General features: G+C 36.8%; 1 protein-coding gene across 9 annotated transcripts in view; it reads left to right on the top strand.

The window, feature by feature from the left end:
- Nfyc (nuclear transcription factor Y subunit gamma) overlaps positions 1–25,833 on the top strand; it is a 63,198-nt gene that overhangs the window by 10,641 nt on the left and 26,724 nt on the right. For 2 of the 9 annotated variants that reach the window (XM_076860650.2, XM_076860654.2), the window contains exon 2: positions 23,093–23,205. In XM_076860650.2, the coding sequence (XP_076716765.1) occupies positions 23,101–23,205 (105 nt within the window). In that variant the 5' untranslated portion in view covers positions 23,093–23,100. Of the gene's footprint in view, positions 1–971; positions 1,035–3,881; positions 4,158–5,311; positions 5,766–6,365; positions 6,446–23,092; positions 23,206–25,833 lie in introns of those variants that run through there. The other 7 variants (XM_076860651.2, XM_076860652.2, XM_076860649.2 and 4 more) reach the window with 7 other exon arrangements.

Below are 25,833 nucleotides of genomic sequence, written 5' to 3'. Positions count from 1 at the left end.
AGGAAAGAAAAGAAAAGAAATGAAAGAAACAGTTGCAGCCAGGCACACCTGTATTTCCACCAGCTGGGGAGGCTGAGGCAGGAGAATCTCAGCAACATCAGACTCAGCAACATCAAGGTGCTAAGCAACTCAGTGAGACCCTGTCTCTAAATAAAAATACAAAATAGGGCTTGGGGATATGGCTCAGTGGTTTGAGTGTCCTTGAGTTTAATCTCTGGTAACTCCCCCCCCCCCCCATCAAAAAGAAAAGAAATAAAGATACAGTTGCTAACTTCAAGAATCCTTCTTACATGTTACAAAGTATTTATAATATGTGTAACCACTATAGTAAAGTCTATATAATAGATAGTAATTGAGCACCTACCAAATTCCACATAATGAATGCTTTCACTTATCTCAGCACTCCTCTGAATTGATGTATTTTTTCCATTTTACTCATGAAGAAATAAGCTCAGGATGGATTAAGTAACTTGGCCAAGATCATACAGCTAGTAAATAGGTAGCTATGATTTCAGAAATCTGTCTTCTGACTGAGAGTATTAGTTCTCACCTTGCCTTCTTTGAGGGCACTGAAGCTTGAACATTGTAACCAGAGTCATTGGTTTTCTTTTATAGTGATTGATTGTTTTTTAGGGTGAGAAGATGGAATTGTCTGGTGTAGAAGGGTGCTGATATTCAGGGCTAGGGAAGAATGGGAGATGGAGTCCAGAGATCCCATAAGGCTTTTAGTCCACAGTAATGATAGGCTGGAGAAGAGAGAGCTATAGTGAGTGAATGGATCAGGCTGCCAAATTGAAATTCAGGGTAATTTGAGTTCCCTTCCCACAGTGGCTTGAATTCTACTAAGGTAACTGTTGAGAAATAGGAGTTGAAGTGTTTTTCTTGCAGACTGCCAAGAACTAATAAAAACTATGCCAAAGACCTTCACAGAGTGTCAGGGGACACGATTGGTTTAATCTGGTACATCAGAAACATAGTTGAAGGGCAGATTTGTGGAACAATAACCAGACCTCAGCTGGGATTGGTGGTGAAAGGTATGGATTTCCGGCATAAAAACTGGAAAAGATTTTTAGTAGCAGCTGGGAGTCCTCCCACACTGCCCTTTATAGCTAAGAAATTGCTTACTGCAGGATATGCTGGGGATAGAAGAGACATTCCCTCAAAGTAGCTTTAGGGCTTTATGTAGGTCTTGTCCCTTTTTGCTTCTTAGCCTGTCGAAGCAGGATTGGATGACATTTAGCACTTCATATTTTTTTCAGTGCTTATTCAAGCACCATGCAATCTATTTTACATATGTTACCTCATTTAATTCTTACAGTGGCTCTGTAATATAAATGGTGATATCTGTATATTATAGATGAGCAAACCAAGGCTCAGGCTTAGTTTGGTGTCATAGAGTTAATAAGTGGAGTAGCCAGAATTTGAAACTAGTTTTGCCTGACTCCCAAGTGCTTAGTTGTTTTGCCATACTGATAGTAATTAATAGTGAAATTATAAAAATATTCTCCCTATTTTTCTGACCTCCATTCTAGAAGTGAGTTTCTTTGCTTCCTTGAAGCTGTCTTGGGCCCTCAGTGTTATGGGGTTAAAAAAAGCTCTAGGGGCTGGGATTGTGGCTCAGTGGTAGAGTGCTCACCTAGCATGCATGAGGCACTGGGTTCAATCCTCAGCACTACATAAATGTAAAATAGAGACATTGTGTCCACCTAAAACTAAAATACATATATTTTAAAAAAGCTCTAAAATGCGTTCTCTCCACAGACTGGAAATAGATTTTCAAAATCTGCAGTCTAAGCTTTTGGGAAAAGAATTATGCCTGTGTCTCTGTAGCTTTAGAAACTTTCCCGTAACACATTCTGTTAGCATAAACTAAACTCTTCTTTGGGTGCCATAGTGAAATTACCTCATAATCTGGTAATTTTTTTTTTTTTTTGTATGCTGTGGTAAAGGATTTAGTTGTTTCAATTCTTTACACGTTTTCAGTAAGTGCTTTGTTACTGGTTAAATGTTCCTAATAATTTAGTAAGAAATTTCTGTTAATTGATAGGGTTCCCCCCCCCCCATACTTAACTAGGTCTCTGATGGGCAGATTAAACTTAACATTGTACAGATTTTAGTTTTTAAATTAGTGAAGTTGGGTAATGGTTTATGCCATCTGTCTTTATATGTGGCACCTAAAAATGTCCTTGGATGTGTTCTGAGGTGCTCCATAGTAGTTACATAGTAACCTGTGTAGTGCAGTGGAAAGAGTACCACTCAAAGTGGGGCCTGAGTTTGCATCTAAATGCATGTGCCACTTACTTAACTTCTCTAAACTTCGGTCTTTCTCACACATAAAAGAAAATTGTATTGAGAATTAGAGGAGTAAAGTCTGTAATGTATCTAGCACAGAAATTGCCTCACTTCATCCTGGGAAATAGTGGAATGTGTGTACAGAAGTTAAAATGGCTTATATGTCAAAGTAATAGGACAGACCATCTCACTTCCATTTCAGGACTCTGCTGAGTTTCTGCATATGCCAAAGACAAGGCCTCATGTAAAGTCCAGCAAGAAATTTCTAGCAAAGATCTAATCTGTTTGGTAAAACAACTGCCTAGTTTAATAGTCCTGGGATATTTAGCTCTGATAGGAGGAAGCAGATCTAAGATTATTAAATGTTTCAGGTGATGGCGAGATGTTTCTATTTGAATATTTTGTAAAACAGAAAAGAAAACAGGGACATATTGATTGATTTTAACTATGTTGGGAGCCTCCTTAAAATGTAAGCAGTAGGGCCCAAAATCTATAAGCAAATCTTTGACCACCACTGGTGAACTCAGCACCCCAGGATGTTTCAGAAACCACCAGTCAAGTAAAAATACCCCTAATTTCCTGAGATCAGCCCTACTGCTTATTCTTGAATATGTGATAGAAAGATTTATCCTCTGTGATGTCAAAACCCTGTAACAGTAAAAGCTAACATTTGATTTTATGATTACCCTATATAAATTAGTTAATCCATCAAGCCATGATGTGCTTTTAACAGGGTATTCACTAATGTTTTATCTCTGTGCCACCCCTACCCCCTTCACCATTATTAGATGTCCTTCTGGCTTTCTGTAGACAGTTTTGAAATGCCACTGCTCAGGCCACCAGCTTCATATGTTACTCCTCTAACATTTCTGTTTTCATTACTTTGTTTTAAAATAAAGTGCTTTGTCCTGATGTAATCTGTGCTTTTAAAATTACCACGAACATAGTGAAAATGCCATTTAGAAATCCCGCAGACTGTTCTATGAGCATTGGTATCACTCTTGGTTACTGTTAAAAGAAGCTATGTTTTCTTTGGATTAACCCTACCCAGTTTCCTTTTTCTTCTTTTAATGCTCAACAGAATACTGAAGGTAGTTAGTCACCACTCTCTAGCGTGCACACATTGCTGCTTTGGTTTACTGCCACAGGATAATCTTATAGACATCATTGATGGCCAATCAGAAGCAGTTAAATTACCTTAAATTTTTTTAAAAAATGGAACTCTGACAACCAATAAGAAATCCTTTGGGTGGGAACGGTAACGACCTTTTCCTTTGATTTTAAGGACAATTCTAAATTTGCAGTACCCTGTTTTGGAAGCACATGAGGCCCTATTACATCTACTGTATGCATTTGCAGGCCATTTCCAATCCTTAAGTTCCTGGTAGTTTGAAGTCTGAATCTGACCCCTGTTCTGCTTCTCAAGGTAACTTTAAAACAGGAAGTGTACAAAGGAGGTAACTGATGATGTGAACAGCCAATCGTGGCTTTGTGTTCTTAGCTGATAAAGCAGCTCAGCCAATGGGATGGCTCTGGAGGCAAGGTTTGGTGTCAAATAGCAGGCTAGATTGAATGCCTTTGACTGTTAAAGTGGAAGGAGGCTGCAGGGTTTCATTGGAGCCTCGGAGTTTTTCACTGAGGCAGGGGTCAGCTGAAAGACAAAGAAAAATGGCGAATAGTTTGTTGGGGGGTGGGAGGACAGCTGTTCGGGTTTTCACTGGAGTGGACATTCCAGACTCAGGTTTCTGCATCTCCTGCTGCTTTTGTTTCCTCCGTCCTTTTGGGGGGGGAGGGATAGGAGTGACTTAAATTCTCCCTGTCCGAGGAGTTATAAATAACTACATGTAAAATTAATGCAGTTCCCGGTAAGTTTAATTCTTTGTTTTGTGTTGAAATGATAGAAACTGTTTAGCTTCAGAGAGTGTAGACAAGTTGCACTGTTTCAGAAAATGGCCACTTTACATTCCAGGCATACCTTTTGGTGCACCTAGAATACCTTGCTCGGTTTAGATTTTGCATGTCCTTCAACCAGGATTTCTTTTCCTAGTTGAGTATTGACAAGATCAGGTACAATAAGAACTAATTATTTTTCAGGGGCACACAGAAGCATAGCACTTTCTTTTTTGCATTGGGTAAACTTAACTGTTTTCCAAATAATTTTCCTTTGTTCAAGTGCACTGAAGCTTTCCTACTGGATAAGCTGAGGTTTTGTAAGAGTTTTCCTATTTCTGTGCACTTTATTGACATCTGTGTTTTCAGAGAGAAGCCACACTATGGCTATTCGAAATTTGTGTGAAAATAGGATTTGCACTGATGCAGGTTCTTAGGGTGAAGGCCCACATGCCAACGTGAAATTCTCCCACAACTTTCTTGATCTACCTGTCTGCCTCTAGATTCTTTTTAAGTATTTATTTATATAGTATTAATACTTGTTTTAAAATGCACATTTTAGCTTAGAATGCCAGTTAAAAACATACTTCTCCAGTTACATTGGCAGTGACAAAAGCAAATCGTTTTCTACTAATTTCAAACATTTTGTCAGATGTTGGTTTGCTTCTTTAAAATATTAGAAAAATGATTTTCATTTTCAGCATGAAATATTTAAAATCCTAATTTATCTGCATTTTGTAAATAGCAAAGTTAGCACACTATCTTTTGCCCTTGATATTTTTCCCCCTTTAGGGGTATGGAGCTAGGTTGCTAATTAGCAACCAGTCAGTTCTTGTGAATAGGGAAATATTCGATCCCATATACTAAGATTTGTAAAACATATGATTTAAAAAATAAATTCTTTGTTTTCTTTTTATTTGAAAACATGGGATGAAGGTCATTGGAACATTTCTGCAGCAGACTCAGTGTGAAGTAGTGAGCCAGCAGCACTCTGTGGATAGGGAAAAGGAGCAGGCCCTATTAGAGAAGTTTGGAGGGTGTTGATCTGCCTTCCCTTGCTTCCCTTGAGTAAAGGATTTACCTGAGAGGATCCTTGGGGTTTTAGATTTTGTGTTCTTCTAGTTGGGGCGGTGTTAACACTCATAGTTCCAGGATGCAGGCCTCTGTCGTTGCTCAGAAAAGTGACCTTGAAAAACTGCCGAGGAGTTGAAAGATTGAAGGACAAAGTTTGTTTATACAGATTTGGACTGAAAAGCTCTATTTAAGATGAAAAGAGACTGTACTTCTGATGTTCAGGTCCAGTGGTTAATAGGAATCTGTTATAGATTCAAATTATGAGTTTTTAAGCAATCAGACAATGGGGCTGCATTCATTCTCTCTCCCACTCTTCTTTCTTCCCTTCCCCCAGCAAAAAATTCTAAATCCTTCTGGTATGATAGTTGAGTGAACTGCCTAGCAGATTCAGAATTCTTTGCACGCCACCTTGTCTTTGTAATCTAGAGGGTTCTTAGTGAAGAATGGTATTTCAGGAGTTGAAAGTAGTTATATTTGTGAAACTCCTTTTGGAAGATTGGAATGCTACGGTAAGAAAATATTCATTCTGAGAATTTAAGTCCTAAGAAAAATATGTGTTAAGCGTTACATTTTAAAGTGTAATTGCTTTGTTTTATACTGATTTACATTTACATTTCAGGTTTTATATGTGATTTTAAAGTAGTTGTAGATACTGAGTGACCTTATTGACTCTGGGACAGGAAAGGGAGGTAAAAGTAAAGGTGGGGTACAGTATGAAGCCAAGATAAAACTCTTTATAAACTTGACAACTTTGCAGATTTAGCTGTTTAGAAAAGCATCTAGCCTAGATTCTTCACCCTTTTAGGGTCAAGGACTCTTGGAGAATCTGATCCACTACCTGGTAAAGTTGACATAGGCAAGCCCATGCAAAGCCTCTGATGACTTAGGATATTTTCTGGTGTTTCCTCATGTTGAATGCTGTTTATATGATCCTCTCATATAACAGTTTAGACAGGTAAATGTTTCCTAGAGAAATGAAGAAAACTATTTCTAGAAAGAGCAAAGTCCTTCTAGAGCTGATTATAATTTTGACTGGGGGGTATATGGGAGAGGCTTAGATGGAGTCTGAGATTTGGACCGGTGTTTACTCTGGTAACAATATTTTGAAGCAGCACAATGCAAGCCATTTAAAGTCAAGAGACCTGTGTTCAAGTTCCATTCAGTTCTATTGCCAGCTTTGTGACCTGGGGTAAGTCAGCCATTTAATGTCAGCTTTCTCATGTGTAAAAAATGAATCTAAGAATAGCACCTTCTTATTTAGAGAATCTTGAATGAGATCATGTATGTCAAGGGCTTTGAAAATTATTAATTGCTGCATAAATACTATTTGTATTAATCTAAACTAATTGGAGAAAATTGTGGCATCAAAGGAAACAATTGTAATATTTTAATATGTTTACAAAGAGGTTTGATACATATGCCTTCACTGCATGTTCTTATTTATGCTGATAGGACCCCCTCTATTTAATGCATATATAGAGATCACCAAACCTTTATTAAGGGTTCTATGAAAGAATTTAAAACCCTTTGTCAAAAATTTAAGGGCCCCAGAATAAGATGAAGTGGGAGTACTTTTTTATAGCATTAGATTTAAGAACCTCTCAGAATAAAAACTGAACGTCTGTTCTGATTGGATACTGAGATTTGAATTATAATGCAGGTAAATTGTAATGGTTGCTTGGTATTTACCAAGCAGAGGTTACATTTTTAGTTTGTGCACCAAATATTTATAAAGTAAACTGAAGCCATTTTTTTGTTTGCTTTGTAGTCATATGATCTTTAGGTGTTCAGGTTTGGGAGGTAGTTATCACTTGCAGGGTAGTAGCAAGCGAGTCAGTGTTGGGATGAAGACTTAAAAACTTTGATCCCACTAAAATCTGAGCGTTACTGTGAATTTCACACTGTGATACTGTGAGATACCTCTCTAACAAATGGTGGAAACCCATGTTGGTTTCTTTCACATCCATTTTACATGCCTAGGGTTCTCTATTTTAGGACTTCCTCACTGCTCCTTTTCCCCTGCTGTGGGGTTGATATTTTGTGATCTACTTGATTTCTTATCCTATAAGTCACTTCCGTCAGTCATCATTAATGTCTTCCTCCTCATACTTAGAATGAGATTTGGCAAAATTTGCATTGGCCTCTCCAAATTAAATTTCAGTTCCAGGGATGTGTGAGTCAATAATCATGATCACGGTGGGTTTTTTCCCCTAAAACAAAATGAGGTCTCCATTTAAAGAAGCTATATACTTTTGTTGGGGCTTCAGAAACATTCTTGAAGCTGATCATAATCGCCTTCGTGAATCGCATTATTTTTGCCCATTTCTATCCCTAATGATACAGAGTTTTGAATAGTCCTAAATTATGCTGATGGAAATAATTTAGGGACCTAGTCTATTTCCTTTCTTTTCCTCTTTTGGTACTGGGGATTGAACTCAGGTGTTCTTTGCCACTGAGCTCCATCTCTACTCCTTTTTTTTTAGTTATCGGCGGAGACAACATCTTTGTTTGTATGTGGTGCTGAGAATCGAACCCGGGCCGCACGCATGCCAGGCGAGCACGCTACCACTTGAGCCACATCCCCAGCCCTCTACTCCTTTTTATTTTTTATTTTGAGACAGGATCTCACTAAATTTCTAAAGCTGATCTCCAACTTGCAGTCCTCTTGTCTCAGCCTCCCGAGTCACTGGGATTATAGTTGTGTAGCACTGAGCTCCACTTGCTTCTTTTCTTGTAAAAGGGAAATCGAGGCCCAAAGAGATTAGGTGCCCTTATTAAGTAGGGTCTTTCAGCTTTTATGTGGTGGCTGGACTGTACAAGAACAGAGATTCAACTCTCACTCAATTCATTGCATGTTCATTTTATTTCTCTAGGTTTTTACTTTTTATCTTCTATGTTTTGTTTTCTTTTGGTATATCCATACAGGCTTACTATTTGGATATAGAAGGAACAGAGAGAAAAATAGGCCATGGAGGAGGTTCAGAGGTTTCCATATGGAATCTGTTAGTTAAGAAAGTCTGCTGTGGCAGCAGACTTAGCATCCCTTTTGGGATCTGAAGATCTCTTGCCTCAGCCAGTTCCTTATTCAGAAAAGTGAAAATCAGCTAGGAGGCTAATGGTGCCCACCTGGCTGAGATATTTCAGAGAGTTAGATTTCTTTTATGCTGTACAAGGAAGTGAACAAAGCTACAGACAACACCTGTATGCCAATTAGAGTTATTTAATTATTCTATTAATACACTTCAAGAACAAGTTTATTCTAAAATAACTTTGGGTCTAGTTTTTCAAATAAGTCCTTAAGCTAATCTATATTTAATAAAACAAAGATCCCAAGGTCATGTGAAGCATTTGACAAGGCTAAAATAGAAGTCACTGTTTATGTATTCCCCAAGTTATATTTTGAATGATGCTAACTTTACTTCTTCCCACTAGCAAAGTGGTATTTAGTCTGTGTATGTGTTCATGTGTATTGGGGTAGTTGTGAATTTTGGGGTTTTTTTTTGCAAATTTTGAAAGATTGTCTTGAAAAAAATTTTAAATTTTCTTATCACCTTCATGCATTTGAACAAAATAGTTTTTTTGAGAGAATGAGGAATCAAACAATGTAACTTATATATTTTAAGTCCTGAAGTGTACTGCCATTGAAAACTATATGACACAGTTAGATGACATGTAACTTATGTCTGCATTACACTAAAGTTTCAGTTTTCTTTTCACTGCATCAGCATTGGGCCCAGCTCATGGGGACTTGGGTTCAGATTCTATCTGTGGAATAGAATCTTATCTCTCTATTTCTCCCCATGGCATACCCGAACCAGACCCTACTGTTCAATAGCTTTCCAAAAGTTTTTCTTAGAGTATTATAAAAGGGGCTACTGAAGGAAAAAAGTGAAGATACATTCCAATATAAAGAAAGAACCAAAGAGAAAAACACCTTGTAAATGTTTAACTTTAAAGTGCATAACATAGCTTGTGACCTTGTGTTACTTTGTTCAAAGGAAGAAAAAAGACCAAAATAAAATGACCGTAGCGAACTATAGTGCTGATTCACATAGTTATCCTTTATTCTTGGAAGTACTATCATTTTGGTTCATCTCCATGGTTTCAGTTACATAGAAAACTAAAGGAAAGATCTGCTTGACTGGAAATATCCAGATAAAATTAATTTTTTCTGTATGTACCTAAACTATATAATTTCTACCTCGAGGAAAGTTGGATCCTTTGGAAAGTTGGATCCTTTATACTTTTTTTCATCAGTTTACTATACATATGGTTTTTATGTGGAGACTTAAGAAATGTATACATGAGGCTGGGGATGTGGCTCGGTGGTAGAGTGTTTGCCTGGCCTGCATGAAGGCCGGGGTCTGATCCTCAGCACACACCCCCCTCCCCAATATGTGTGTGTGTGTGTGTGTGTGTATACATACATATATTATGTATAATATGTACTTACATACACACATGTTTACAAGTAAAATTTTACTCAGGATCTAACAATCGGTAGGGAATACTGATGTTGTATATCAAGTGTTAGAAACTGATCTGAAAGGTGCAGGTAAAGCACACACAATTCAGAAGAAGGAAGACCTTGCTTTAGAAATAAGGAAGGCAGTTTAACTGGATGTAGGACTTACAGAGGTAAGAACTAGGACATTCTGGGCATGGGGAATAGCAGAAGCAAGGTCAAGATTCACAAAGTGTAGCTTGGGCTGAAGAGAGCAATAAATGAGCCACTCTGTTTAGAGCATAAGGAAATGAGTTAAGGACAGGAATGGGTAGAAAGAGAAAGAAGTCTGGAGAAGTTGGGAGGTCTTGACTGTTCACATATGAACAGTCTAACTTTGGTGACATTGACTAAAGAGTAGTAGACTATCAGAGCTGTGCTGTTTTAAAATTTATTACATATCCTTATGTAAAATGAATTTGAATAGAAGATGCTAGAAACTTACATGGAGTTGACAAGGGCCTGAAGAGAGATAGTGGCATTATGAGGAAAGGTCAGGAGATGGACACTGTTGCAACACTATTACTACAGAATTAGGCATTTGACTAGAATTAAGAAACAGGAGAAAGGATTCCAGGAGATTTCAAGCCTGAGTGACTGACAGAAACAAAAAAGTTAGAAGGAGCGAGTTTGGGGAACGAAGACAGATTTGAGTTTGGGCATGGGGCGTTTCAGTTCTGGGTAGCTTTGTGGTTGGAAATGTCAGGCAGTTTATACATTCAGGATTGGACCTTTGGAGAGATATCAAAATTAGTAATGTATATTTGGAATTTAAACTCATAGAAGTTGTAGCTGAACCTGGAGGTTAGATGGGAAAGAATCAAGGGAGAGAATGGACTGAAGAAAAAAACTTCACGGCAAAGATGGAAACAAAAATGGTTTGACTCTAAAGTTAGAAATCCAGAAGCACACTCATTGGATCTTCTAGGTCAGTGTTGTTAAGTTGTTTTGATTGTTTTCAGAGTGAGCAGCTCCCATGTGGAAGTTGTGTGTGTGTGTGTGTGTGTGTGTGTGTGTAATTTTAGTTGTTGGTGGAACTTTATTTTATTTATTTATTTAGATGTGGTGCCAAGGATCAAACCCAGTACCTCATACGTGCTAGGCAAATGCTCTGCCACTGAGCTACAACCCCAGCCCATGGAAGTTGTGTTCTTATTCTCAAAAGTAACTTTTGTTCATTTTGTTCAAAACTAGAGAAGATAATTCTCCTTATTCAGTTAGGAAGGTAAAGATGTTATTATTAGCCTACATCTTCCTTATAATAATTTGAGCACTGTGTGTACATGATTCATGATCTTAAATGAGTATAAGTTCAGGCTAAAATATGCCAGAAGCTAAAATTTTCTGTCTGTGTCTTGACGTGTGAAAGATTAGAGAAATAACAGCCCCTAGAATCTCATGGCCTTCACTTGTTCTGAAGATGCACAGATATTTCCTTGAGGTCTTATTCAGTAGTTCTTTGAGATTAGATTGTGTGTGTGCACATATCATCATCTAATGCAAGGATTAGATTTCTGAATTGCATTGTAACTTAGCAAGACCCTGTTCGAAAATAAAATATAAAAGAGGGCCTGGAGCTGTGGCTCAGTTGTTAAGCATCTCTTAACTACATTCAATCCCTAGTAATAAAAAATAAGAAAATAAGGAATTTGTCAGTCTTAGAAAATAACTTATAGCCACATGATCATGATAATACCAATGAGTAACACATACAGTTTATTACCAGGAATGGGACTAGCCTCATAGAGCAGATTTACCAGTATTTTTCAGTATAAGGAACCTATATTTGGTTTCTAGGCTAAGTATGTTGTAATTACCTTCAATCTAAAGTAAAGAATGAATGAATAAATAACAGATAATGAGAAACTTTTTACTAGAGAAATAGTGATAAATTTCCAGCCATCTTGCTTGGTTATTTATATCTTTATCTCCATGATTATTTTCTTCTGTTAATTAACTGGCAATGCGGATGCAGTACTCCTGAAGGTAGTTAAGTTGTGTAATAGTATATGCAATATTTATGTTAAGCATAGTACTGTACTGTTAACAATGTAATTTAGTACTCATTCTCTTATATGGTAGCTACCTAATGAATGTAATAAGGATTATCATCCTCATTTTGAGGATAAGGAAACAGGAGGCAGAGTGGGATGACATTGCACTACACCTTGTTCTGTATATTAATGAATAGTTTATAACTGTCTGTTTAATGAGACTAATTCCTCCTCTCACCTTCCCTTTTCTCCGCATCTTTTTTCCCTAAGAGGCACACATTTTTAAAAAAAGTAATTCCTCTAGAGTTCTCAGTCTTACATTATATGTCTACTTATATATACTTATTATATATACTTATTATAACATGAAAAAATACATCGTCAAATTAATTTGCTTTTAAAGCTTTTGTCAAAAAGGGTGATCAGAGCCACTTTTCAGAACAAATCATCGTACAAATGGAATTTTGTACAATGAGTATTACCAATGTTTTTGAAATTACCTTTCATATTCCTAAATTCACTCAAGTTGAATAAATAGTTAAATTATTTTTTTTCAAAATAGATACATGGCTAGAGTTAGGAGTTCTGTGGTGTCCCTTAGCTATGCATATGCACATTTTGTGGTATGTATTAGACAGCTCCTAAATTTGTATTCTTGACTTGAAACACAGATTGATATTTTTAGGTGAGTCATATTGTTTTTAAATAATCAGTTGTTTCAGGTTTTCTAGTTGTGATTTATAATATAAACTTTGCTTTACTGTCTAGTAAGGTAGTTAGAACAAAGGAATTCTGATTCCTTGGAGTGAACATTGTCAGCTCTATTCACAATGTAGCAGTAATTATAACTTTGAAAACTAAACAGAGTTTAACTGGGTGATTCCTATTCTAAGTGTGCAACTTTGGAAGTACCTCCAGTAAGGTTATTGGGCTAAGGATGTTCTGAACTATAGTGAAAGTTTACCAGGTCCCCCAAAGTGAACTGAGTTTAGGTGGTCTAGTTCCACTCCTTGAAGAAAACTACAGTTTAACAACCTTAAGTTTTCCAGTTTTAATTTTTCTGCCTTGAAACATGTAGGAATCTTGCATTTTGGCATTTTAGAGTCCTTTTTTCAGCACCGCCCCCCCCCCTTCTCTTTCACATCTCCCCCTAACCCCAAGCAGAGGGCAGAATTCACTGTGTGAGTCAGCAGAATCTATACAGCTGAATCAATATAACTAGGCTCATATTGACATTCTTGTAACACCCTCCAGGTTTTTAATTGAGAATTCTCTACCTCCCCACAGATTTTAGAATGATTAACTCACTGATATAATTCTCTATTTTCCAGTGCAGCCTCATATTAGATAATGATCTATATTTGTGCTACATTTTCTAAAGTAGAGCATGTTTTCTATCCATCCCCACTCATTTAGTCTTCCATTGGATTTCTGTACAGAGATTGCTGTACAACTGAACACAGGTACTTAAGAATGTCCCTGTTTGCAAATTTCAAAGAAAAGAACACAGAGTGAGGCTAAGAATTTGTGAGATCTTGAAATAGTTCTTGAGGAGCTTGTGTTTGGTCATTTAGTAGATGTGCATTAAAACCCCACTATGTGTAAGTCATGTTTGCCTTGAGGATGTGCCAGAAACAGTTATGTAAGAACTGGGGAGAAGATATGAGTATGGAAATTTTAGACTTAAAATATATGTCAAAATCATAATATGATACAAGTCTGAAAATGCTACTTACAGAAAGAAACAAAATTTATTTATTTATTTATTTTTTGAAATAGATTAGATTAGATTCCAGGAATGGTTTCTTGGGGAGGAAAAAAAAAATGAGCTTTCACTACTAAATGTTTAATTTTCTTAGGATTGTACTTAAAGGCAAACTTCTTTCCAATGCATTTCCCCCCAACACCTTAAACATGGGTTATAATTCATGAAATGGTCTCAAAAATTTTTCAGGATACGTTTTCCCTACCTCAGAATCTTGGAGAAATAGAATCAACAGAGCTCTAGTCAAAGCTCAAAACAGAATCTTTTGTTTGGATGGTAGGACCAGGTAGGAGGGTGGGGAGCTGCCCTGAACTCCACTTTTTCCATATCTTCTACAAGACAAAACATCCATATACTTCTGGTTTATGAAAGTTTGAGGTGTCAAAAGAATCATTTCTAAGAATTTTAATGTTTTTGGATTATTCTGGAGGGAAAAAACCTCCATAGCTACTGATCATTGATGTTCCTAGGGATTTAAATTTGAAGCATTCCCACTCATTTTCAGCTTTAGTTCTTTGCTTATATGGAACTTGAACATTCATTCTAAATTTAGTAGTTTAAGGGACTTTTAAAATTATTTCATATTTATAAAAAAGATGAGAGAAGATCTTTCTCTGTTTTAATAGTATTAGTATTTTCATGTATCTGAAATGTGTTTTAAAGGAAATACAAATGATTAAATTATTTTAAATTATTAAATGATTAAAAAGAAAGCAAGTAATTTCAATGAGAGATGAAGAAGCTAGCTGGGTCATTTGCTGCAAGTCCTTAGGCTTGGTACTGTACCTGGGACTGTTCAGGCCAAAAGTAGTCTTATCCACCAATTCTGAGCAGTAATAATGATATGCCATCTGACATTTCTATAAAGCTCAGTGTTTTCTGAGACCTTCTGACATGCATTGTCCTGTTTGTGTGTTGTGATTGATGAATAGTGGCCCTAAAAAGTTAAGTGATTTGCTCAATATCATAAACATATAGTTGGCCAAAGAGGAAGACCCCCAGATCTGATAGTTTATTTAACCTTGAACTCTGCCCCCCCCCCCTAAAGTGGAGTATTCAGAAGTACTGCTGATCCAGCTAAAATCATGCAAATGGAAAGGATAAAAGAGTGGCAGTGTGTGGAAAGAAAGACAAAGGAGAAATAGGGGAAGGATGCTTATATGATAGGGCATAGTGTCATTAGCACTTCTCTTCTGTGATTGCCAGAGGGATGTTGGGAGCAAGTGGATATCTTTTGGCCTAAGGACTTTTAAGTCAGTGATTTCAGCTAAGATCATTCTACTCTCTGAACACTTTGAATATACATCACCTTAAAACTGCAAAAAGTAAGAATGAACTAACTATACTAAATAAAGAACAGTATTTTAGAGCCTTTATATTGCTGTTTTCACTACTTACTATATTGTGGCCTTAAGCAAGTAGTAACTTAAGGCACCCATTTCTCAGCCTTATGTATAAAAATTAGAATGATCTTGATAAATTTATGACCGAATTAAGTAAAGACCAATTGAGGGTTATTTATGTGGCAAGTAGTTTGTAAATTCTGAACCTCTTTAGTTGGCATTTTCAAAACATTCTTCAGAATTACACTTCTTACTTTTCCTGGTCACCCAAACACAGCATACTGCCAGAAACCAAGCAAGAGGTTATTTGTAAACCTCAGAAGGAACCAAGGAAGCAAAATGGCTCTTTGTTCTAGGATACAAGTTAACTTAGGCTACAGGCCCTGTTTCTATCTCTAGCTCATGTTAGAGTTCCCTTTCAGTCTTGGGGCCTGAAAAACCAGTTATTCTCCATTCTTCCTGCAAGAATGTATTTACTCTCATTAGACTGGAGGGGCAAAGAAATTCAGATTTATTTCTGTGGGGCAAAGGATGTTGGCTGAGCTCACTGTTAATGGCGGGAGATAGGGGAGCCATATAACAGTTGTGTGATCAAGGCACACTTTTCAACTTCCGGTGCTCAGTTTCCCCATTAGTAAATATGAAATAAAACACTTAACAGGGTTCTAAATATTATATGATCCCTTTTCTTTAAGGGGCCAGATGATATTTTAGATTTTGCAGGTTGTATGGTTTCTGTTGTAACTCATAGCTAATGAGGATTGCTGTATTCCAGGGAAATGTCATGTACTATGGCCACATATGTCTTGTGGGCTGTAGTTTTTTGAATCCTGCTTTAGAATGCTTCACTAAATATTTGGTCCTTGTATACCACCCTGCATAATACTGATAAACATGTTTTATTGCTGACATATGTGTAAGAATGATTTGAATTTGAGTATTCACGAAATCATGAAGAATAAAGTGTGTGAAGTAAGATGTATGCATACTATTTTCTGTTCCATAAAAACAAATTTTAAATGTTCTGTTCATGCCTTTCTATCACTTAGTGTTGCATATACCAGTTACTGTGCCTTTATTTCCTCCTTATTATATCACACCTGTGCTATTTGGCCCCTGTTGTAGTAGATAGTGAACAGAAACACGTTTTTGAAGGAAAAGAGGCTCTGTTTCTAGTTTGAAAATGTCCTTGTGAACACATCTTGAAGAACAGTGTCAGCCAGTTCCAGTCCTTAGTCTTTGAGGAAGCAGGGGTATCCAGTAGGTACAGTGAAAAGCAGCTTCATTCTTGGCCTCATGGAATTGGAAACTCTTAAACATTGAACTGGGTATTAATCAGAGCTGGGGAAAGTAAGACTACATTATTCATTTTTGGGATGAGAACTATATAATAGCCTGCCAGTATGACCAGCTGGTGCCCAGGTATGTAAGGGTTTAGAATGTAAGTAATAAGGTTTCTGGCACTAGGCTTAGAGCTTTCTAGCTTAAATAGAAACCTTATATGAGCTTAAATAAAAAGAGTATTGCATCCTCTTTTCTTTCTAGTCACACTGCTTTCCCTTGTATCCATTCATGTGTTGCATATTCAAGTAGTAAGTGAGTAAAACTTTCTTACTAGGCCATTAGAGACCCCTAAAATATATGTGTTCAGTTTACACAATTTTAGAAGTAGCAGCTTAGAAGAGTGATGGGCCCAGGACCACTGACTAGTTGGCAGGAGGCCAGTGCACAAACATAGGTCTTAATTTCCAGAGCAGTGTTTTTTTTTTTTTCCTTCTGAAATTGTCATCTTGAGGTTGATTTTGTTAAGGTTTGAAATGCTGTCTAGCCATTGTGATTGCTAATGGCATATGTCCTAAGTTCTATCTATATAAACATCAAATTGTTGGTGGAATTGTTTGTTTTGAGTGTCTCAGTCCTCAATTTTATTTTTCACGTATTTTGGTAGTTTGGAAGAATGTCTAAAGTCACAAACCCAAATTAGCTTAAATCCTGTCCCCCTTTCTTCCTTATCCACCTGTTTATTCATATTAACATTCTTTTCTCTTTATCTCTCATTCACTTTTTTAAAGATAACATCTCAATAGTTTTATCTGATTCAAATGAAGAGCTAATAATATCATTGGATACCTGAATAGTATTGAAACATAAAATGCTTTTGACAATTACAGAGGAAGACTATTCAAAATTCAGCTCAGAAAAAAGAGAATTAAGAAGATAAGTACTTTGAACATAAGGAAATACTTGTTGACATACAGGAATGGTAACACTTCATAGCCTAAAGGCTTGTTATAGCCTTGCAAGTTGGATAGGCAAATATTAAGAGGAAAGGATGGTACTAGCACTTAGGATTGATTCCCAGTCAGTCCTGGGCTAAGATTTGTTTGCATTTAACAGTGAGAATATTATTTTTACGTAAAACTTGTTGCCCAGGATGGGTACTTTAATATAAAGAGCAGCATTAGTCAAGAATTGGACTTTATTTTATAGGAGCTTCCTTTGGTCTTCTTTCCTTGAACAGTTATTGTGATGCAAACAATATCTATTTGGTTTTAATTACTTCAGAGAGCTGTTTTGTAGATTTAGGCATATTATAAAGGACTCTGCTATAGAGAATGAAGTACATGCCAAGGAATAGAAAAACCTAAAGGTACAGAGTTTTTAGAAACCAAGTTTATTTTTGCAGTAAAGCCTAATTTCTTTGTATGTTATAAGGTTGGTAATTTTGGTACATCCTATTCTGTACCCAGGCATATCATTAAGGGAAGATTTGATGAGCATGGTACCTGTTAAGAACAAAACCCTACTTTGGGGATATTATAAAAACTGTTATATCTCTTTTTCTTTCTTGAAAAATGATGAAGAGCAACTGATATTAGAGTGATAACTAGATTGTCCACTCTTTTTTTTATATTTATTTTTTAGTTGTAGTTGGACACAATACGTTTATTTTATTTAATTTTATGTGGTGCTGAGGATCGAACCAAAGTGCCTCACACGTGCTGGGTGAACGCTCTACCGCTGAGCTACAACCCCAGCTAGATTACCCACTCTTAAGTGGTCTGTTTGAATCATCTTACTTCATTATTTTCTTCATTTTCCTAATCAATAGCCAGACAGAGGTAGTTAGTATTTAATCTCTTCCTCCTACTTAACCCATTGTCATTAATTTTTCTAACTTTGCCCATCTATCCTGGGTACCTTTTTGAAGAACTTCTGGCTTTCAGAAGACTTACACTTGGGCATGGCACACACCCCATTTCCAGCCTCTCTTTTTTTTTTCTTTTTGGTATTAGGGATTGAACTCAGGGGCACTCAATCACTGAGCCATATCCCTAGCTCTATTTTGTATTTTATTTATAGACAGGGTCTCACTGAGTTGCTCAGCACCACACTGTTGCTGAGGCTGGCTTTGAACTCCTGCTCCTCCTGCCTCTGCGTCCCAAGTTCCTGGGATTACATGCGTGTACCTCTGTGCCCAGCCATTTCCAGCCTTTGAAGCTGCCTTACAAATTCTAGGACCTTCTTGCACATGTGTATATGTATGTATATGGTTCTTTCTGTCATCCCTTTTATCTTAAATCCACTTTAGTAAGTCAGCTTCAGGCGGCTTTCTGATTATAGTCCTTCTTGATTTAAAGATTCAGAGAGACGCTCATTTATTCTGAGCTTCCTATAACAGTTTCTATGACCACTTCCTTTGGTTGTTCAGGCAATCCCAGTAAGTCTCTCTTGGGGTCAAACTTTCTAAGCTGCCCTTTTTCTCAGAGTGGCTGTACCTAGTGACTCCCTTGCCCTTTACTCGGTAGTTATCAGACTGTGCTAGGTGATGTGGGGGATCCAGAGATGAATCGTACTCAGATCCTATCCTCTGGTTTGGTCACCAGAGCCAGGCATGGTATTATACACCTGTAATCCCAGTGACTCAGGAGGCTGAGGCAGGAGGATTGTAAGTGGAGGCCAGCCTCAACAACTTAGACCCTATCTCAAAATTTAAAAATGAAAAGGTCTGAGGATATAGCTCAGTGGTGGAGTACCCCTAGGTTAAATCCTTAGTGCAAAAAAAGAAAAAAAGGAACTTGTATACCAGGAGGGGATATAGACATAAACAAAATGATCATACAAGGTTATGCATGAGGGCAGAAAGAGAGCAGCAGATCAAGGACTTTGAAGGTTCACAAGAAGGAGGGACCACTTGCAGGTAGGGATATTTAAAGAAGACTGTGTAGAGAAATGGTAGTTGAGCTGAGCATTGAAGAAACTACCTTTTCATTATGGACTTTGATTCTTCCCTGTCTAGTTGTGGAAAGCAAACTTTTAAAAAACAGATACTGAGATTACTTTCAGCAACAACCATTCAATTCAATTCTTACCTCATTATTAAACAGTTAAACAGTCTTATTCAAGGATTTATAAAGTAATTAGTGAACATGAATAATAAATTGAACATTAAAAATGAACTAACGTTGGGAAATTCTATATTGCATTTTTCATAAGAGTGATCTAAGCTAATGTGGCATGGTCTTAAGACCGTTTTGTGTACTGTCAACTTTATATATAAATAGCTTTCCCCAGTGGTAGAGATAGTGACTTAACATGGAATGAAAATAATCCTTAATAAATCTCTTGTAACTTTTAAATGCATGCCTTCTTTCATCACCCAGATGAACCCAACACATTTTCTATGGGCCACTGATGTTATAAATTGGCTACTTCTGTAGTAAAATCGGTTCGTTACAATTAATGAGTTAATGGCATTTAAAATTGCTTCATATTTTTTAACTTGTTGGTGTCTTTGGCCAGCAAAATTATTTTGTGTTTTCAATTAGGCATTATTACTTGAATGTTAAATCAGACCTCAGTGAGAGAATATTGAGAACACTAATTAGTTTTTCATAAAATACATTGCTTGGCTTATTTATTTATTTTTTATTGACATGAGGTCTCGCTGTGTTGCTCAGGCTGGTCTTAAACTCCTGGGCTCAGGGAATCCTCCAGCTTCAGCCTTCCTAGTAGCTGGGTCTATAGGCACATGCCATTGCACCTGGCTTGGTCTAATGTTTTAAAGCTCAATGCACTGAAGGGATCTTTAGGAAAAGCCTTTTGATAAAAGGACTCACCTTTTCCAGGAATTTACAATTAACTTATGTTCTTCCAAGAGACATTACTAATCATCTCTGCAAAGATGCTAGAAAACATGCTTCAGATCTTTTATCTTTCCCCCACCCCCCATGGGAGGATCTGTGTCCTAAATAGAGAGTACTTTTGTCTTTTGAGATCAGGAATTTACTTTAAAAAAAAAAAAAAAAAAAAGGAGAAGGAATAAAGAAAGTGTGGCTGGATGGAAAAAAATATAAAGACTGTAATTAAATGCAAAGCTCAGATGTAACTTACCTTGTAAATTAAACTTAATGTAAAGAAGAACATCCAGATCTGTCCAATGATGGAAAAGAATGCCTTTCCTGTAAGCCAGTTTTCTGAACTAGAGAGAGAGAGAGAGACAGGCACTCAAATTTAAGCTGGAGAGTCCTGGGGTTGAAACAGAGATTAAAGAGGAGTTGGGCCCCATGCAGAGTGGTGGGCCTGGTTGTCTCTTGGTGTCTTCAGTGCTCAACTCCTCTGATGGAATAAAATATAAGAGGCATTATTATTGACTTGTATTTTTTGCTGCTATCTTCTCAAGTTAAAACTTAGCATTTAATACATTTCTAGTTAAGAAATATTTGATAACTTTTGTTTGGCCACAACTCCACTGCAACAATGTGTGACTTTGAGCCAGCTAAAGATTCATTCGTGATCTGTTGACTACATGGACTGACCTTGCGGCATATGCAGAGTTGGAGCAGTTCAAAATGTAAAAGCAAACCGAACAGTGATTGTATAAAAGTGCTTCTTGAAGTGCTTCTTGTATACTTTTGTGATGTATTTGGGAAGAGATCAGAGGACAGCTGAAACTTGTTACTACAGCTGGGTGCAGTGGCGCATGCCTGTAATCCCAGTGGTTGAGGATTTCTAGTTCAAAGCCAGCCTTAGCAAAAAGCAAGGTGCTGAGCAACTCCTGAGACCCTGTCACTAAATAAAATACAAAATAGGACTGGGGATGTAGCTCAGTGGTTGAGAACCCCTGAGTTCAATCCCCAGTACCACACACATACAAACACACCAAAAAAAAACAACCAAACAAACAAAAAAAAACACCTTGTTACCAAACTTCTAAATCTTACAGACCTTTGTACTCCATTTAAACCTACCCATCATTAGTGAATGTACAAAGATGTCACATTGGTAACAGTGCATCTTCCTCCTTTAACTGTATAGCAGTTTGTGTGGAAGATTGTGCTAAGATCATACCTGTCCATGGACCCATGCTGTGAAAGGTTAGATTCTTTTTTGAGCTTTTTTTCATAATTTTCATTTCCAGAAAGATTTTTTATTTGCCCATTTAAAAAGTTTAGATTTTTATCACTCTCTTCATTGTCATGAATACCTTATAGAAAACTATTAATAAAAATAAATTAATATTCTCTAGATTACCTTGAATTTTTTCTTATAAATGCATCTTAAGTTGTATATAGATCATGTGTATGTGCTAATAAGTGGAAATGTCATGAGAGCTGAATTGAGGGGAATCTCACTGGATTATTTAATACTCAGTTGTCCTCTGATCTCTTCCCAAATACATCACAAAGGTACACAATTCAAGAAGCACTTTTATACAATCACTGATTTTATCTAGTCATTTCCAACTGTGATTCAACACTTCCCTTTAACTCCTTCCAGAAACTCCAAGAACATACTGCTTCCCAGATACTTTAGAGTTCTTGTTGATGTATAGAGCTGTTTATAGGCCTCCAGCACCAAAAATTGGCTCCAAACCTTTTCCCATTACATCATCACCCACTAATGTCATTATACCAGAGTGAAGTCTGCTTTGAAGATTATACTTCTGTTTTCCTTCCATTTCTTTCCTCTCTCATTTTCTTTGGAAGGAAAAGGGGAGGGAGGTCAGAGACCTGAGACAAACATTTTTGTGAACTGAACATCCTTTTAGGCTAAACCTGGATTTGTCAGTCTTCAGTTTCATTCTGCTGATGGAAACTGATCTGCCTAGCATGCATCCACATGGAGTCTAGAAAGTGACACGTTTGATCATGTGATACCTAGCTTTGGTGCCTTTTCTTTCAGTCACTCAGAATTAGTTCTAAACAACTTACATAGCTCTCTGCCAGCATTCTGTCACTGGCATGTTAAGCCTTTTCAAATAATTCTCTGGAATAGAAATTCTTAGGAGATCACCAAGTTTCTCGTTCTTTGTGCCTAATTACACTGTTACTTGCATTTAACTGTTTGTCAGATAAGCATTTAAGCAATCTGGAAGATTTTTTTTTCTTGTTTCCCTCCATAATTTTTTAAAGACATTACAATATTATCTACAGTTAGAACTAATGGGGGGATTCATGTTTATCACAAAACACTTGACCAAATGTAAGTTCTGTCTCTCTTTATGCTAATTTTAATTCACCATTATTTCAACTGTCTTTAAAGCTTCTGTTTGCCAGTGTGTTATGTTTGGCTTTGTGCCAAAAAGCAAGGTTCTCGTCAGGAAAGATATAGGAAGTAGGTAGTTTCAGTTTAGACTTCATGTCACCCACTTAGTTATTGACATGGTCTTTTGCACTTTTATGCCTTTGAGACAGATTTGCCTTAGATTAGAAGTAATAATAATTACCAGTAACTTCAGAGAAATGGGCTCCAGTATCTGAAACAAAAGAATAAATTTGGTTCTTATTTTAAAAGATTTGGGGGCTAACATTTTTTTCCATATTAATCTCTGGGGACCCTTAATATATCTGCTGCAAGCCATGACTTGAAGTTTGGGAAACCATGGAGAACTTGAAAAAGCTTTGAAAGTATAGTAGACTAGGGCAACAAAGTCCTTTCCCCACTCCCACGAGAAGTTAAAGGTCTTGATTTATATTTTGATTTTCTAATTAGAGCTCCTTTGATTTTCTCTTGTGGTAATGTAATCTAAACTGAAGGGAAAACTTTCCTCCTATTTTTTTCTGCTAAGATTTGAATCTGTGCCAGAAATCTCTAGTAGAGACAAAGTATATACCTTATCAGACTGAAAAATTAGTGAAAACATCTATAAAGAGAGAAAAATTACTAACATGGACAAAAAGTCTGACTTTATTAATTTCTAATGTGTCTCATGTCTGTGTGTTTTCAGTTATCGAAATGTCCACAGAAGGAGGGTTTGGTGGTACTAGTAGCAGTGATGCTCAGCAAAGCCTCCAGTCCTTCTGGCCTCGTGTTATGGAAGAAATCCGGAATTTAACAGTGGTAAGGAAAATTGAGAAGCTTCTAAAGATGATTTAAAAAAACTTGAGACTAAAACATTTTCATTTCAAGCATATTTACAAAGGCATCATACATTCCTGACATAGTACATTCCTGTATGCGAAAATGAAAATATCACTTACCTTAGGTAAGGTAGCTGTAAGTGTGTCCTATATCATCTTAGTGGTGTTTTTTAGGTTTGTGGGTGTGTGATGGGTACTTTGATTTGGATGTTTGTTGTCTGACGTGAGATATATCTTTTACGAGAAAAGCAGGGATCTTACCTTCGTGAAGTTGATATACTTCATTGCTTTCTTCTTCTTTTTTTTAAATAGTTCATTTCTTATTGCCTAATTTAGTGGCCCTGTAAATTTCTAGAACTTGGGGGAAATAATTGACAATTTATTTAAGAAATTGGTTGTGAGGCAGACACTCTTTTGAGGTATTAGGGGCTAGGGCTGTGGCTTAGTGGTAGCACCCTTGCCTGGCATGTGTGAGGCACTGGATTTGATTCTCAGCACCACATATAAATAGATAAATAAAGATGTGTCAACAACTAAAATATATATATATATATATATATATATATATATATATATATATATATATTTAAAAATTTTTGAAAAAAAAATGCATTTAGATCAGGGTTTCTTAATAGCAGCATTATTGACATTTTTGGCCAGATAATTCTTGTTGTGAGGGGCTGTCTTGTGTACTATAGGATGTTTAGCAGCATCTCTGGCCTCTATTCACTGGATGCTAATAGTATCTTCTCCAAGCTGTGACCACCAAAAATGTACCAGATATTGGCACATGTCCCTTTGGGCTAATATCATCCACTATTGAGAACCACTGACTTAGAAGAATCCAACCTTGTAATTACAGCCAGACTAATTTACTCAATAAGTATTTATTAAATACTCACTGACTTGGGCATAGTGATGACTCCTGAAATAGTAAAAGGCAATGTGCTGAGGGAGTGCAGAAGTCATAGTGCTTGCTTCTTGCTGGTTGAGTTAGGGAAGGCATCAAGTAAAGCCAACATGTTTGTTGCATCTTGAAATATGAATAAGCATTCATCAGATTAAAAGGATGAGACAATAGATCTTGGGCAGTGAGAAGGAGTCTGTAAAGGAATGGAGGCTTAGAGCAGAAAGCTTTTTGTTTAGAGGAGTAGCAAGAAGATTGGAGTGTTAAAGGTTCCTACATGAGTAGTGGAAGTTGGGGTAGGACGACAGTCCGGGTGTGAGAGTGGTAGTAGAAGGTGAAACAGGTTAGAGTTAGAGTATTTTCAGAGTACAGGATCATGTTCTTAATGAAGACTGTTCCATTTGGTATTATTTTAGCAAATACTGAAGAAGTTCCCTCCGTTGAATATGTCATTCCTGCCCTAGAGGTATTAGCATAAGGGCAGAGACAGTATTGAATTCCTTACTGATGTGGAGCTAATATTGCAATTCCTTAGATTTAATGGCTTTTAGTCTCTGCTAAAACAAGGTCCCCTTATTTATTTACTCAACAAATATTTTGCACTTATTGTAGCTATGCTGAATTTTGTGGGGCCAGTAGTATGCCAGTAGTACTCAGGGAACATGAGTTCTGTTGACAGACTGAAAACAGGTAACAAAAGAAATAAACCAGGGGCTGGGGTTGTGGCTCAGTGGTAAGTAGAAAGAACAAACTAGTTTCCCACTGTGATAAATACCCACTAACTTCAAGGGTAAAAAACTTATTTCAGGGCTAGGGATGTAGCTCAGTGGTAGAATGCTTGCCTAGCATGTGTGAGGCACTGGGTTCTATCCTTAGCACCACATAAAAATAAATAAAGGTTCATCAACTAAAAATATATTTTAAAAAACTTATTTCATATTCTAAATATACCTGTGGGTGGTGTTTATTTACATAAGGGGTTTTCAGCAGTGGAATTTGGCTTGGTTTTTTCACAGTGGCTTGTGTTCAGAGTAGATTTCCAGTGAAGAACCATTGTTTCTCTTCAGCAGTCTCAAGGTGGTATTTATTTGTACTGTCTCAGAAAAGAGAGTGGAGGGAACAATGGCATTATAAAGTCAAAAGTGGGATGTTTTTCTAAAAAATTGGGAAGATAATCTAATGGTTAAGCTTACTGGGTTTTGGTGTGAGGATCAGTCTGATAGAAAACTGGCAATATGGCAGGATTGGCCCATTTAGAAGTCTGCACTAGCTTGGGCTCAGAGACATAAATTCAGGATCAGGCAGGTGGCCAGAGAGGTTTAAGCTCAACACTTTAACTTTTCTGTATCCCGTTGAGCTTTGATTGATTGGTTAGTTGATAGTTGCAATAAAAAAAATAACAGGGCTGGAGTTGTGGCTCAATGGTAGAGAGCATGCATGAGGCACTGGGTACGATCCTCAGCACCTCATAAATGTAAAATAAAGATATTGTGTCCACCTAAAACTTAAGAATAAATATTTAAAAAATATAATGATAATAAAATTTACTATCTTATTCATTTTTAAATGTTTGGTTTAGTAGCATTAAGTATATTCACATTTTTGGGAAACACATCTACAGAACTTTTTCTTTTAAAACTTGATAATATCCTGTTATATGTATATACCACATTTGTTTATCCATTCATCTGTTAATAGACA

Source organism: Callospermophilus lateralis, chromosome 7 (genome assembly GCF_048772815.1).
Source record: "Callospermophilus lateralis isolate mCalLat2 chromosome 7, mCalLat2.hap1, whole genome shotgun sequence".
Classification (NCBI taxonomy): Eukaryota; Metazoa; Chordata; class Mammalia; order Rodentia; family Sciuridae; genus Callospermophilus; species Callospermophilus lateralis.
This window is presented reverse-complemented; position numbering and strand designations above follow the sequence as displayed.